The sequence below is a fragment of the Myxocyprinus asiaticus genome, chromosome 9 (assembly GCF_019703515.2).
Source record: "Myxocyprinus asiaticus isolate MX2 ecotype Aquarium Trade chromosome 9, UBuf_Myxa_2, whole genome shotgun sequence".
Taxonomy (NCBI): domain Eukaryota; kingdom Metazoa; phylum Chordata; class Actinopteri; order Cypriniformes; family Catostomidae; genus Myxocyprinus; species Myxocyprinus asiaticus.
In genome coordinates, this window is record NC_059352.1 from 2352501 (window position 1) to 2367549 (window position 15049).

At 38.8% G+C, this 15049-nt stretch overlaps 1 protein-coding gene across 1 annotated transcript in view; it reads left to right on the forward strand.

Moving 5' to 3' along the window:
* Window positions 1–15049, forward strand: part of LOC127446010 (protein CBFA2T2-like) — a 58827-nt gene that overhangs the window by 3602 nt on the left and 40176 nt on the right. The window contains exon 2 of the mRNA XM_051706602.1: window positions 1374–1501. Coding sequence (XP_051562562.1) covers window positions 1474–1501 — 28 coding nt within the window. The 5' untranslated portion in view covers window positions 1374–1473. The remainder of the gene's footprint in view (window positions 1–1373; window positions 1502–15049) is intronic.

Here is a 15049-nt window from a genome sequence, read left to right on the forward strand (position 1 = left end):
ATAGGAACACAACTAGTACGAGGAACGAGCATCTTTGACGTGCATCAAACGCAGCATCTCTCCAGGACGGTGGGTGTTAATTTGTTGTTGTTGCTCAGCAGCTGGGCTGCACACTCAAGAGCAGGTGGTGACTCGCGAGGGGACGGAGAAAGAACGTGTGCCATGTGTTTGTGTGGGAGGCAACAGGACGAGGGGGGGATGGAGGGGTCTCTTCTTGTTTCGAGACACGACCAACATGCACGACCTGCATGGAGACCTAGTTTTGTCTATATGGCCTCAAAGGTTTATTGCATTGTGGGTATCAGACATGGAAGACAAACGATATAGACACTATTTCGTAGGATGAGTATATGTCCTCTAGAGTCTGGACTAATGCACAAATCTTCCACTCAATGCCTAAAACCATCAATCCATAGGCTAAATAAATATATGCACTGTTTGAAATCTTATATAAAAGACTGGATTTTTATATTTGGACATGTATCGTTATTTGCAGATCTGTTTGGTCATGGATATTGTATGAGTAATAAATAATGAAAAATATGTTGTTGTTTTTTTATTCAGATACTACTTTAAATGTTATTTTAAAATACCACCTCATCCAAGGAATATTCCTTTAAGAATGTAGGGCACCAGCTGAAGTACTACTCAAGTGAAGAGCCAAAACACAAAACAGGTGCTCTCTCTAATTATCACCTCGTTAGCCATGATAATTATCTACATGTGTTAACATATACATTATTGACCTGCTATTAACCTATACGCAACTTGACCCAGATCATTTATAAGATCTGCCCAAAAAGAAGCATGCATTCCTCCATAAGGTATGTGGTAGTGTCATATATTTTGGAATTGTACCATGGTATTGGTACAGTTTTTCAGCCCAAAAGGACTTGTAATGTGGTTTTACATTATTATTTTGGACATGATACTGTGGATTTACCAGGTTTTAAGATGTGCCATGATAATATCATGTATTGGAGATGTACTATGGTATTATCATGATGTTTTGGACATGTACCATGGTATTACTGTTTTTTTTATGGGGGGGTTTGTGGAAATTTACCATGGTAATACCATGTTTTGGAGATGTACTGTAATATTATCATGCATTGTTGGACATGTACCATGGTATTACTGTTTTTTTTTTGTTTTGGACATGTTGCTTACTATGATATTACTTATATGCTGTGTGTGTATATGTGTGTGTGTGTGTGTGTGTGTGTGTGTGTGTGTGTGTGTGTGTTACCATCACTGTACTATGGTACCTCCACAGCTGTGTTTTGTAGTAATGGTCAGGATTATTACAGTATCTTTGTTGCTCCATTTACTGTGATGGAACATCTCCTCACTGATGCATTGTCTTTGAACAGACCTTCTCCAGAGACACACGACTGAGTTTGTGGATCTATCAGTGGAGCAAAGACAACTAACAGCACAAATAAGATTAAATTCATTCAACGTTTGAGGAGTATGGTCGGCATTCCTGGAGCTTTTCAATGTAAGTACACTAATGTAAGATGTTTGTTCATGTTTCAACGATTTGTGATGTAATAATGACACAAGATGGTGAGTCCAAAATGGGAAAAAAACTTTTTTTTTTTTGTGCTGTTTTTCCATAGTTGTAGTGCCTATATACTCCAGATGTATTAAAGATATTTGAATATCACAACTCAGAACAAACTTTTCATATCTTCATTTTTAGGCCCTATATGGTTAAATCCAAGAGATAAAGGACTCTCATTGTGGCTTCATCTCTATTGTTTAATTTTACCAATTTGCTTTCCAACCAAAAAAGTAACGCTATTTGCACAACGTATTAAGTACCAAAAAGTAACTTTGCATTACCATGGTTTTTGGACCAGTACATTGGAGTAGCTACCATGTAAACACTTTTGTATTTCCATCGGATGCCATCAGACTCTTGCATTGCGGGTCTTTTTGCGTCCAGTTTAACTTCTTCGACAGTATTTTATTTTTTTTTTTGCAACGTCTTGTGCGTGAATGCCCTATGAACAACGTTACTGGGATTTCCTTCAAACAGTGAAGCTTTCAAAAAGTATTTACTATCAGGGCCGTTTCTATTAGCAGTATAAGCATTCGCTTGGGGCCTCCAAGCCACCAGGGGGCCCCACAAAGCAAGGAAGTTTTTATTTTTATTTATTTATTTTTATTAAAATTGTGTATAGTGTTATATATTAGTCATTTATTGTTAATTTGTATAATTATGTATTGATAATTTATTTAAAAAATATTTGCATTTTGTGCAATTAATATATTCCAATTTGTTGACTGTACTGTGGTGTCAATCCAAGTAGGATTTCGCTTGGGGCCCCCCCAAATGCTCAGAAATGGCCTTGTTTACTATGGTTGGGTATTTCTGTGGAAACTACGGTTAGTTACCATGGTACGTTTCGAAAAGGGTACTTTACAACCTGATTATTTTTGTGTATGATGTCATTATTGTGCACTAGTTGTTCTTTCGTTTTAATTTACTGATATACAGTAATGTTTGTTTATTATGATGGTTTCAGATGGTATTTGATAGCTATCATGTCACTCTTACCATATTCATACACTATGGTGTTTAAATGCTGTAAGGTATTTAAATACCATGGTACTGTAATGGCAAGCGGTCTGCAGACACTGTAACCTACACTTTGATGTTTGGAGGGTCCAGAGGTGAACAGACCCCTCGCTTCTGTCTAACTGGAGGATTTGGCGTTAATCCCTCCAGCAAAGTTTCACACCATCTGGACTGTAATGCTCTTGAGTACACTGAGCTACAGGAGGCCTATTTTTGTGTGTGTGTTGTCGGGGTCACTTGTTCCGGAATAACACAGGCCATTGTTTTACCCCCCGGGGTGTGTTTTCTTGCCCTGAATAACTAATGCATCTAAATGATCATGTAGAACTGGTGTGGTGATCTTTTCCACCACAAGAGGGCATCATAGGCATCATTGATCTGTCATTTATGGCTCTATTAAAGGTGCTGTAAGTGATTTTTTTTATTTATAATGAATAACATGCCGAAAATGTCCCTATTACATGTCAGATATCACTTAAATAGGTGCCATGAAATATCACACCTGTCTCTGTGACAACGCTATAGGCTCTGTAAATAGCTGGGGAAAAAATGTCTGCAGGCCATGCCAATCTGAAGACTTTGAAGCACTTTCTGCCTTGTCAATCATTCTGTGCATTCACAGGGATATCGACAATATCAAATTACAAAGATCCCGATGCCGACTGCGAACAGACGATGATCGACAATATCGGGAAATGGCAAAACCGTGGATCTGGGAAGTCGCCAAATATATTAAACAGTGGCCAGGGTGTGAAACTTACTAATCTTTTCTGTGTAAAGGTATAGCCAATTTTACACACTGTAAAAAAAAAAAAAAAAAAAACATCTTCAATTTTATAAGAAACTCTATTTTAAAAGTTGATTGAACTAATGTAGAAAAGGTTGAGATTACTTAAAACAATAAATAAATTCAACTTTATGCCATTTAAGTCAAAGCAACTTACATTTTTAAACAGTGAGCGCATACAATGTCAAGTTTGTTGGTGAAGATCGAACTTTAAAGGCTTTTGAGCACGCTCCGTTTGATCACTGAATCTCAGTCCTGAGAAGACCATTTGTGGAAGAATACTAATAATAATCTGTGTGTGTTTTAAATTTGGTTTTGCTTTAAAACATTGAGTTTTGTTTAAAGGGATAGTTCACCCAAAAATGCAAATTCTCTCATTTACTCACGCTCATGCCATCCCAGATGTGTATGACTTTCTTTCTTCTGCAGAACACAAATCGAAAACATTTATCAAAAAGCGATATAGGTGTGGGTGAGAAACGGATCAATATTTAAGTCATTTTTAACTCTAAATCTCCACTTTCACTTTTACATCGGAAAGTCACATTTGGTGCATGTTTAGTTTCAATTTCACATCTGCTTCGCTTGAAAGTGTGCTTGTGCTATCTGTCTTTGAAAATAAACGTGGTTTGCTTTGATATTTTGTTATCAAATGCAATGACATTCAGACATATTTTAGTGTGACTTGTGTGTCCAAATACTTTGGGGGGCCAACAAGCTTTTCACCATGCTGAAACTGAGCAGCTTGACTTCATAAAGTTTAACGGGACTCAAAGTATCCCTAAACTCCATGTGGGCTGAAGAGGTGGAGGGGTCATCTTCAAATGGTCTTGTTTTGAAGTGTGTGTGTGGATGGATGGTGGGGGTCTTATAAAGCTTAATGTCGTGATAAGCCCCTTTCACAAGCTCTTAAACGCTCCCCTCTCTGACAGACTGCTCAATGACTAGCGTCTTTGTCCCCTTCAAACTCCACTGGTGCAGAAAGAGCCGGAAAGTTCAGAGGACAATCATCTGTACCCTAAAAAATCCCGCCACTCATGTGCACGTGCGAGAGACTCAAAACCCAAGACTAAACAATAGGGAAGCTTCTTTTCATTTGTTTTTTTGTTTTTCAAAGCACCTTGAGCACTGCTGGCACAGCTGATAATCATCAGTCCCTGTGAACAATTCGCCGAACAATTCAAGCGACAACAATACGCATCACTGCGTGAGAAATCTTCACCCCTCAGGCCTGTCTGAGAAACTATGAAAAACAAGCCAAAAACATTTTCAAAGGAATCGTTCACCCAAAAATGTGTTGTTGTTTTTTTTTTTTTTTCATTATTTACTTACCTTCAGGTTGGACTTTAAATGAAGATATTTTGAAGAAGGATAAGTAGTCCATATTACAAATTGTTTCCAAGCTATTGGACTACATCAATGGTACTTTTTGTCTGCACTTGGAGTTTGACCGCTAGTCACCAAGAAATATCAAAACATCTCCATTAAATCAATGGACATCAACATCATCAATTAATTAAATCATTACGAATGGAAAAAAAAAATCATTGTGTAACTCTATACTAAAACATGAACACAACAGGCTATACATGTGCTACATCTTGCACTTAAAGATTATATTTAATTTTAGATTTTTTTGGGGGGGCCTGGGTAGCTCAGTGGCAAAATACGCTGGCTACCACCCCTGGAGTTCACTAGTTCACTAGTTCGAATCCAGGGCGTGCTGAGTGACTCCAGCCAGGTCTCCTGAGCAACCAAATTGGCCCAGTTGCTAGGGAGGGTAAAGTCGCATGGGGTAACCTCCTCGTGGACACTATAATGTGGTTTGTTCTCGGTGGGGCATGTGGTGAATTGAGCGTGGTTGCCGCGGTGGATGGCGTGAAGCCTCCACACACGCTATGTCTCCGTGGCAACACGCTCAACAAGCCACGTGATAAGATGCGCAGGTTGACCGTCTCAGACACGGAGGCAACTGGGATTCATCCTCCGCCACCCGGACTGAGGCGAATCACTATGCGACCACGAGGACTTACAGCGCATTGGGAATTGGGTATTCCAAATTTGGAGGAAAAAGGGGAAAAATCCCCCCCAAATTTTTTTTTGTGATTTTTTTTAATGAATTTTCTGTTTAATTTCTAGTTACCGCAACTGGCTTATTATTAAAATATGAGAAAATGTAAACAATTATTAAAATGCCAAATCTGATATCTGAGGAAAAAACAAAACAAAAAAACAAGGTGTGAAGTTGGCTGGTGTGTTTTGGTAATAAGATAAATTGTTTAGCTAATGAGTAATTAATCATTTTTTCTAGCCTCTACTAAAAGCTGACATGTAAAGTTCAAATTAATTTAAATGATTTTTCAAAAATACACAAAGGTTTTGTGTGCTGCGGTAATTTAAAGCTGCACTACGTAACTTTGTGCTCTTTAGCGACATCTGTGGTCGAAATGTAAAATTGCAAGCAATTTGCTGAAGAACGCTTTACGTGAATCGTGTTTCGACACTGCTCTTCTGGTGGATGTATCTCCCAATTTGAGCCACCTGAACATCGACTGTGTGTGATCATGACATGCTATTTTCATGTTGATATACTGTTATACGATTAAACATTTGAAATGGAAATATCACTTGCTTTAATGAAGATAAACGACACTTGTTACACTTAAATTGCTTTTCTGACACTACACTCAAAGCACCTTTTAATACAGAACAGGAGACTCTCCTTAGCCACCATCAGTAGATCTTAATATATTATTAAAATACTATTAATATTCGAGTTGTGCTACAATTTTCAATTTAAGAGTTTAAACTTGTGATATGGCTGGTACGAGTTCAATAGAAGACTTTATTATTTTTATACTATATTGTCCAGCCTCAGTTAATACAATAGCATGTCTATGCAATGCACACAATAAACTAAAAACATAAAACGTGGATTCAATAATGATGGGGATAAAATATACTTTATTTTTTTTCTCCTCAATTTGGCATGCCCAATTCCCAATGCACTCTAAGTCCTTGTGGTGGAATAGTGACTCGCCTCAATCCAGGTGGCGGAGGACGAATCTCAGTTGCCTCCACATCACATGGCTTGTTGAGCACGTTACCGTGGAAACAGCGCGTGTGGAGGCTTCACGCTATTCTCCGCGGCATCCACACACAACTCGCCACGTGCCCCATTGAGAGTGAGAACCACATTATAGCGACCACGAGGAGGTTACCCCATGTGACTACCCTCCCTAGCAACCGGGTCAATTTGGTTGCTTAGGAGACCTGGCTGGAGTCACTCAGCACACCCTGGATTTGAACTCGCGACTCCAGGGGTGGTAGTTAAAATATACTTTATTAAACGTAAAAATAATATGCTTAAATATGCAATATAGCAATTACAAGAAGTCAATTTCAGAACATAAATATTAGTTAACATGTCACAGTAACTTCATCGGACAACATGGATACATCGCGATTGATAACACACGAGTAATGTTCGATTCATACAAGCATGTCAAGCAATATAAGCTTCAACAACCCTACCAGACAACATATCCAAGCTTTATGTCAGGTAAACAACTTCGCCAAACGGATAACAGATAAACATCCATTTAGACTGCAACAATGCTGTCCTGAACTGTGTGAGTATTACTGAGTTGAACAGCGTAATTAGTTTCTCCAGCCGGAATGAGACAGCCGGTACTTCTTTCCTGTGTGTGCGGACATGACGTAATGACGCAAGGATGAACGTCATAAGCCAGCAATTTCGCGCCAAATCGAACCAGTCATCTCAAAGAATTTTTTTTAGGCTTACCGTAGTGAATCAGGGTAAGGTAAGGACATTGTTTTGAACTCTGGTTTAACCCAAAAGAATCTTACATAGTGCATCTTTTAATGAGAGTGAAAAAATTACAGAATCTTCATTTCTGGGTGAACTATTCCATTTGAGTTTATCAAAACAGCCAGTTGAGCAAATTTCTGTGGTGGGAGTTAGGAATCATCATATAAGGAAAGGCAGAATGGACTCTTCTAAATGGAGGTCAGAGGCGTGACTCCAGGAGGTCCAGTCACGTAATAGTCCGTGTCTCCAGCAAACTAACAATCTGGGCAACAGTCGCTCACTGATGGTGAGAAGACTGTTCGCTACGGAGCCTCGACATCTGGATTCAATCTTCCCCAGCCTGTCCACACAGCGGTGGGTGACAAGAAACATCTGGCGGAGCTGATGTCAATTACCGCGTTGTTTTTCCTTGCGTAGATAATCCATCCAACACACACAAATGTGTACATGCTAGCACAAGACCCAAGGAGGGACGACGACAAACAGGCGCCCTGCTGGGTCGTTTAACACCGAAAACGGGGTCAATCACATTCAAATACAAACACAGAGTCAGATGTAACTTTATCATAGCCATATTTGCCATTAGCTTTTTGATTTAAAGCTGAAGTGTGGATTTGTTTCAATGCTAAAGACTCCATGAAATCAAAATTGGCTTTTGTGGCTTTTAGTTTATGTCTGTTAACTTTGAGGTCATCCATGTTCTCGTATACTCCTAAAAGTTGACAACATTTAGCAGATAAAGGGGCTATGCATTTCACATTTACAGTCTTTTTTTTTTTTTTTCAGGAAACGGAACAAAAATATTGATGACTCATCCTGCACTACACAGATTTTTGTCCAATCAAATGTTCTCTAGAATGAGAATGCCCCTCCCCCCAACCTGCAACAGACTAGCAAGTTGTAAGGATGCACAATATATCAGATACTAGCTGTTGCGCTGATGGTGGATAATTAGGGGTGTTCGATTTAGAGTTGTTTGGAGTCGACTTCGATTCCCGACTCCAGCCGTTGGAATCGACTCCTTGACTCCTTGATTCAGGGCCGTCACCAGGGATGGCCATTAGTGGGCAGTTCCTTCCCAAGTGACATATTTTCACTCACCAAAATTGCTTGTCAGGCATGAGTGGAAAATCAATGGAATTATAAAAATCATCATTCATTTTCACTCGTATATAGCTCGCTCAATCCACTGCTTACTGCGTCCAATTGCTGCTCCATAATTTGAAGTTATTCTGTAACTCCTGTTCAGTTTCTCCTTCCAAAATCATAACCCAACTGTTAGTGGGATGGGAGAAGCTGACTCTACATGACTTCCATGCCGATGGAAAAACAAATCACACATATGTTCTTGTTCGATTCACTTCAATCACCAATAGGCATGGTATGGAGATGTAATAAAATAAGATAATAATGAATTTGAACCATTGTTTTTAAATGGAACGTACAGTATGGTACGTGAAATCGCTTTTTAATGGAATGTGGTGAAAAATGGAAAAAAAGGCAGCTTTTTAAACTCTACAGTCTCGACCTCAACGGATTAAATAGCAGTGGGTTTAATTGTGTTTCCTATTCCACATGTTCTGGCAATGGCCTGTGAAGATTGCAGTCTTTTTTGCACACTAAAGTAGTTTTTATTTTCTCTTAAGAGTTTTTAAAATGTATGATATGTAGACATAAACTCTTGCTATTATAACAGCGCACTTTTAGCGTTACTTTACCTTAAAATGACCGTTAACAATGTCATTCCCTATTGCTGCTCATATCCAATTTTATAAAGGAAAATAAATTGAAACGGGCTGGATCGGAAGTAAATTATTTTATTGTTAAATAGAAACTAGACAAATTGGAAGAATACATTTCTCCAACCACTGCCCCATGCATTGATGTAGCTAATACTACACAAATACCGAAAGTTTTAAATCGCCCTCTCTTTCTTTTGTACACACGCAAATTATCTCTCACTCAAACACGCATGATGAATGAGTGTCCCATTAACCAACAGGTATTTGTAGAGGATGTGATTGGCACAAATCAATGAATTAGCAATCACATCATCCTGTTCGTAAAGTTACGGATTCAAACAAAAGAATCGATAACTGTATTAGAGTCGAGGAATCGACTCTTTTGGAGTCGACTCCCCATCGCTACCGATAATTGTTACAGTTTGTTTGCTTGCGACAGATGATCTAACTGCTATGATTTTCTCCAGGTTACCGTAAATACTCTTATAAATGGACACGATAAAATGTTTTTACCATGAGGGAAATTGTATTTATTTCAGTCGAATCAGCATGATGATATTGATCTCAATAAAGCTCCTTTGGTGTCTTATGGAGTGCAGGGTGTTGGAAAGAGAGGGCGTGGCTAATCCAATGGCTCAGTTACTTGGTCAGATTGTAAAGTATAGGTTCCAAATTTGTATTTATTTATTTATTTTTTTTTGGGGGGTAGGATTTTTTCCCCTTTTTCTCCCAATTTGGAATGCCCAATTCCCAATGTGCTTTTAAGTCCTTGTGGTCGCGTAGTGATTCGCCTCAGTCCGGGTGGTGGAAGATTCCCAGTTGCCTCCACGTCTGAGACTGTCAACCCACGCATCTTATCACATGGCTTGTTGAGCGCATTGCCACGGAGACATAGCGTGTGTGGAGGCTTCATGCCATCCACCGCGGCAACAACGCTCAACTCACCACGCGCCCCACTGAGAACAAACCACATTATAGCGACCACGAGGAGTTTACCCCATGTGACTCTACCCTCCCTAGCAACCGGGCCAATTTGGTTGCTTAGGAGACCTGGCTGGAGTCACTCAGCATGCCCGGGGATTCGAACTAGTGAGCTAGCAAACTCCAGGGGTGGTAGCCAGCATATTTTACAACTGAGCTATGCAGGCCCCCATTGGTTCCAAACTTTTAAACAACACCTGTTCTGTTTCAAGTGAGCAATTTTTCATTAATTAGCAGCTTTAGTTTAAAGGTGCACAATGTAAAAATTTTCATGTAATATTCGCCTTTTATTTGCCAATGTGTGAACGGCTTGTAACGCAACTTAAAAAATGAGCCCTTACTGGACTTCCTAGGTTGCCTATTAAAGCCTGTAGACTGATTTTCATGTGAAGGGAGTGGGTCGCTTTTGCCGGGAAAATCCAAAGGATGTGATTGTTTATGCGCGCTCCCGAGAGCCTTGCCTCAGTGCTTCTCTTCCGCTATTCAACAGTGACAACAAACTGCAACACTAGGTAACGTTATCTTAGAGATGGAATCCAGAAAACATCCGGCTCCCAGCACAACACCGACTCCAACACAAACTCAGAGTAAGCCAAAAAAACATTTATCTACTGAATCCCGTCTGGCTAAGCGGGAACATTATCGTGGTTGAGCGAAAACTAGAGTGAACATCGGCAGGGCATTTGATTCCTGGAGGGACCTTCGTTCGGTTTTGGGGATCAAAACCGACCCTGAATTGGCGTTCTTCTTATTGGACAGGTAAGCTTACATAACTGCAAAGCATGTGAAATATAGTGCCATAAGGATTGATCTGTGTCATTTAGCTAAACTACAATAACACATGAAATGAATGCTAGACAATGTTCAAGATAATGCAAAAAGCTCCATTCATTAGTGTAACGTAACTTGGTTATATAGAAAATATATACAATCTATTGTTATAAAACAATAGCGCATCGATATATAACAAAATGACAGTTGTGTTGGAATCACATCAGTACAGAATTGTCAACATATTTGTAATGTACAGTTATCCACCAAATTTAGCTAACAGCTATTGATAAAGCTGGCTAGCTAGCTAACGCCGACATAGGCTATCGTATAAATGCAGTCAATGTATCATGCAAAGAAAAGTGATTACTTCAAAATACAGTCTCGCATAGTCAGACCTATATCCACACTTTGTTTTAGTCCTGTTCCAGCACTGGACAGTCAAATATAATATACAGTCTCAAAGTTTATAGTAAAACAATCATAACTGTGTCATTGTCAGCATGATATCGGTGAATCACGTTCAGCCTCTTTGTACGTCGTTGTTTTGGTCGATGCCCGTGTCCCTATGGAGTGTGTGCATGAGCAAAGGTAGCTGCTAAAAGGGTTAAAAGACAAAAAGTTATTATATCGGCCACAATGAGCTGTGAATTATCAGGTATCTGCACAAAAATTCCCTAGCTGTGAAGTCAACTAAAGGGTATAGACCTTATTCACTGTAGCACCATATTTGGTTATCTTTTCCACAATTGTTTGACACATACGCACTATGACTGCTATGTTATACTTTTTTAGCACAGTCAAAGGCAGGGACTCTTAAGCGTTTGGATAATTGTTAATAGGACACAGTCCCGCTCTCGGCAGCTTTAAGAGGAGAATCATGGAGTTGAACTGGGCCAAGGCTGCCCTCGCCCAGGGCCCGCTTAAACATTAACAGCTGCTAAAACCAGCGGAGATCCATACTTCATTCCCCGCTCGTACTCTCTCTTTCTGACATGCACAAACTCTCCCACGCGACCAGAACGCCGTGTTGCCAGTGTTGGAGACCCCAGCAAGCGAGAGCCAAGACCAATTAAAGCGCTAATTCAAACCTCAAGGACTCTTTTGTCTGCGTTTCCTTTCTCTAAGTCAGCAGACAGGAATCTAACCACCCCCAACGCCAAAACACACACACACACACACACACACTCTCAAACTTACCCTCTTTTCAAGAACTTCAGCCAAAAGTTGAAGACGAAATTTACCCCAAAGTCCAAGAGTCACACATTTACAACTGGATCTGTACCAAAACCGCTGGTAAGTTTGAAATTAAAGAAAGATGTACACAATATTTAAACTGCCAGGTTTCTGGAAAAAAGGTGTAACTTTGCCCTGATACAACTAACAAAACAAACAACAACAAAAGAACCAAAAAATACCATGATACTACCATCATATTTGGAGATGATAATTGATTTTAATTAACAGCTGAGGTGTCTAAAACGTAAGAAATGGCAACAATCAAGGAACTTGGTTTATTTACCAAAAAAAAAAAAAAAAAAATTTTTCTTTTTTTTCTGCAAAACACTTGCAAAAAGCGCATTAATTCTCCTGTTAAAACGCATGTATTATGTGAGATGTAAAGTTGTTTAAATCGTAATTTTTTACAGTCGTTTTAGGGCACTACATCGTCATGGCACTGAAGTTGCACAGTAAAAAATCCAACATAAATTTTGTCAGAAACTCAATTTTAAAAGTTGATAGGACCATCTAATGAAGAAAAAGCTGAGGTTACTTAAATTCAACTTTTATGCTCTAAGTCAAAGCAACTTACATATTTAAAAAGTGAGCACATTAAAAGTCAAGTTTGGTGGTGAAGATAGAGCTTACATGCTTTTGAGCACGCTCAGTTTGATCACTGATGCTCAGTCCTGAGAAGACCACTTGTGGCAGAATAATAACAATCTGTATGTTTTGCTTATTAAGCACCAACATGTTCTTCAGTTATTAACTTGACTTCTAGAAGTTTTAAGAAATTATCTATACCACTTTTCAAGTTGCATCAACTGCTTGGTACTTTGGTGGGGCTGACACATGATCTTATGTAGATCTGCTTAACCCTTAAATGCTTGGGAATGTCACGAAACACTCTTATATATTGAGGTCTTTAATTTCCTGAGATGCAACTGGCTGTTAAAAGCATATGAAGCTACACATAACACAAGATGCACTTAAGCTACACAAGTATTTTCTCAGGCACTTATTGAGTCTAAACAGATGCACAACGTACATAATTTCAGTAGCGCACCCAAATGACAAAAATCATATCATATACTATTCGTGTGTTAAACTTGCTATAGTTTACTTCAATGTTGTTTCTTCATCATAGCAATGTCAAATATAAATCAAGTCAATCACTGAAACAACAGCGCCACCTTGAGTAAGAAATAACACGTATAATATGTATGTTTATACGCATATGGGATACTGACCCTATACACTTTCTGTACTTAAAATATTATAATTTATTTATTTTTGCACTATTTATTTTATTTATTTATTGTACACTATCATACTGTCACACTATTTATAAGAAATAGATTGAGTAATCCTAAAGAGGTTTGGCCACAACTCCAAAATATGGATGAGGTACAGGGTCACTTTAAGGGTTTGGCTTTAAGGGTTAATAAAGAATATTTATTAACTCAGAAATACTTTGCAGCTGGTTGCTTCACGTTTACTCAAGTTTTCTTTTATTTTTATAGTGAAGAATTAACAAAGGAAAAAATGAACAAAATACCCAGCAAAAAGAATGAAAGAAGAATGAACGAAAGATCCTTTCGTACTTCTTTTTTCATTCCTTCCTCCTTTCTTTCGTTCTTACTTTCTATCCTTGTTGATGGGAAATCCAGCTGTTTTGTGGCTGTCAGTGGCCGGTGGGCTGAAATCTGCTTCACTCCAGACTGTGAGAACTTCAGCAAAGCGTTGACATTGAGACCCTGTGTGTGTGTGTGTGTGTGTGCGCGCATTTTTTTTTCCCATGCTTTAGGCCATACAGTCGCATTAAACAGGATATCTGTGTCACGTTCCAGTGATCCATTATATTTCTCTCATGTAAAATTGGCAGTCGTGCTCCTGAATGAACAGATGAGTGAATGAGACACTTTATTTTCTGTTTAAGTTGTTTTGTGAGTCTGGAGATCTGTGTGTGACCTCTCTCCCATGACATAATCTCAATTTAAGCTTGATTACCAGACAATACAATGAAGGCAGCATTTATGTCTGATAGGACGAGGCATGTTTTTGCTGACACTTTACACTAGGGCTGTATATGTGAACATTAGTTAATCCTTTAGGGACCACAAACTAACAATGAATAATTAAATTAATTTGTAAATATTGTTTGTTGTCAGCTCACATTAGAGCATAATGCATTAACATTTGAACGTGCACACCTTTTATTGTTAAAGTGCATATGGAAAATAATATGCCTTATACAGTTGTGCTCAAAAGTTTGCATACCCTGGCAGAAATTGTGAAATTTTGGCATTGATTTTGAAAATATGACTGATCATGCAAAAAAAAAAAAAAAGTATTTTATTTAAGGATAATGATCATATGAAGCCATTTATTATCACATAGTTGTTTGGCTCCTTTTTAAATCATAATGATAACAGAAATCACCCAAATGGCCCTGATCAAAAGTTTACATACCCTTGAATGTTTGGCCTTGTTACTGACACACAAGGTGACACACACAGGTTTAAATGGCAATTAAAGGTTAATTTCCCACACCTGTGGCTTTTTAAATTGCAATTAGTGTCTGTGTATACATAGTCAATGAGTTTGTTAGCTCTCATGTGGATGCACTGAGCAGGCTAGATACTGAGCCATGGGGAGCAGAAAACAACTGTCAAAAGACCTGCGTAACAAGGTAATGGAACTTTATAAAGATGGAAAAGGATATAAAAAGATATCCAAAGCCTTAAATGCCAGTCAGTACTGTTCAATCACTTAAGAAGTGGAAAATTCGGGGATCTCTTGATACCAAGCCAAGGTCAGGTAGACCAAGAAAGATTTCAGCCACAACTGCCAGAAGAATTGTTCGGGATACAAAGAAAAACCCACAGGTAACCTCAGGAGAAATACAGGCTGCTCTGGAAAAAGACGGTGTGGTTGTTTCAAGGAGCACAATACGACGATACTTGAACAAAAATGAGCTGCATGGTAGAGTTGCCAGAAAGAAGCCTTTACTGCGCCAATGCCACAAAAAAGCCCGGTAATAATATGCCCGACAACACCTTGACACGCCTCACAGCTTCTGGCACACTATAATTTGGAGTGACGAGTCCAAAATAGAGCTTTATGGT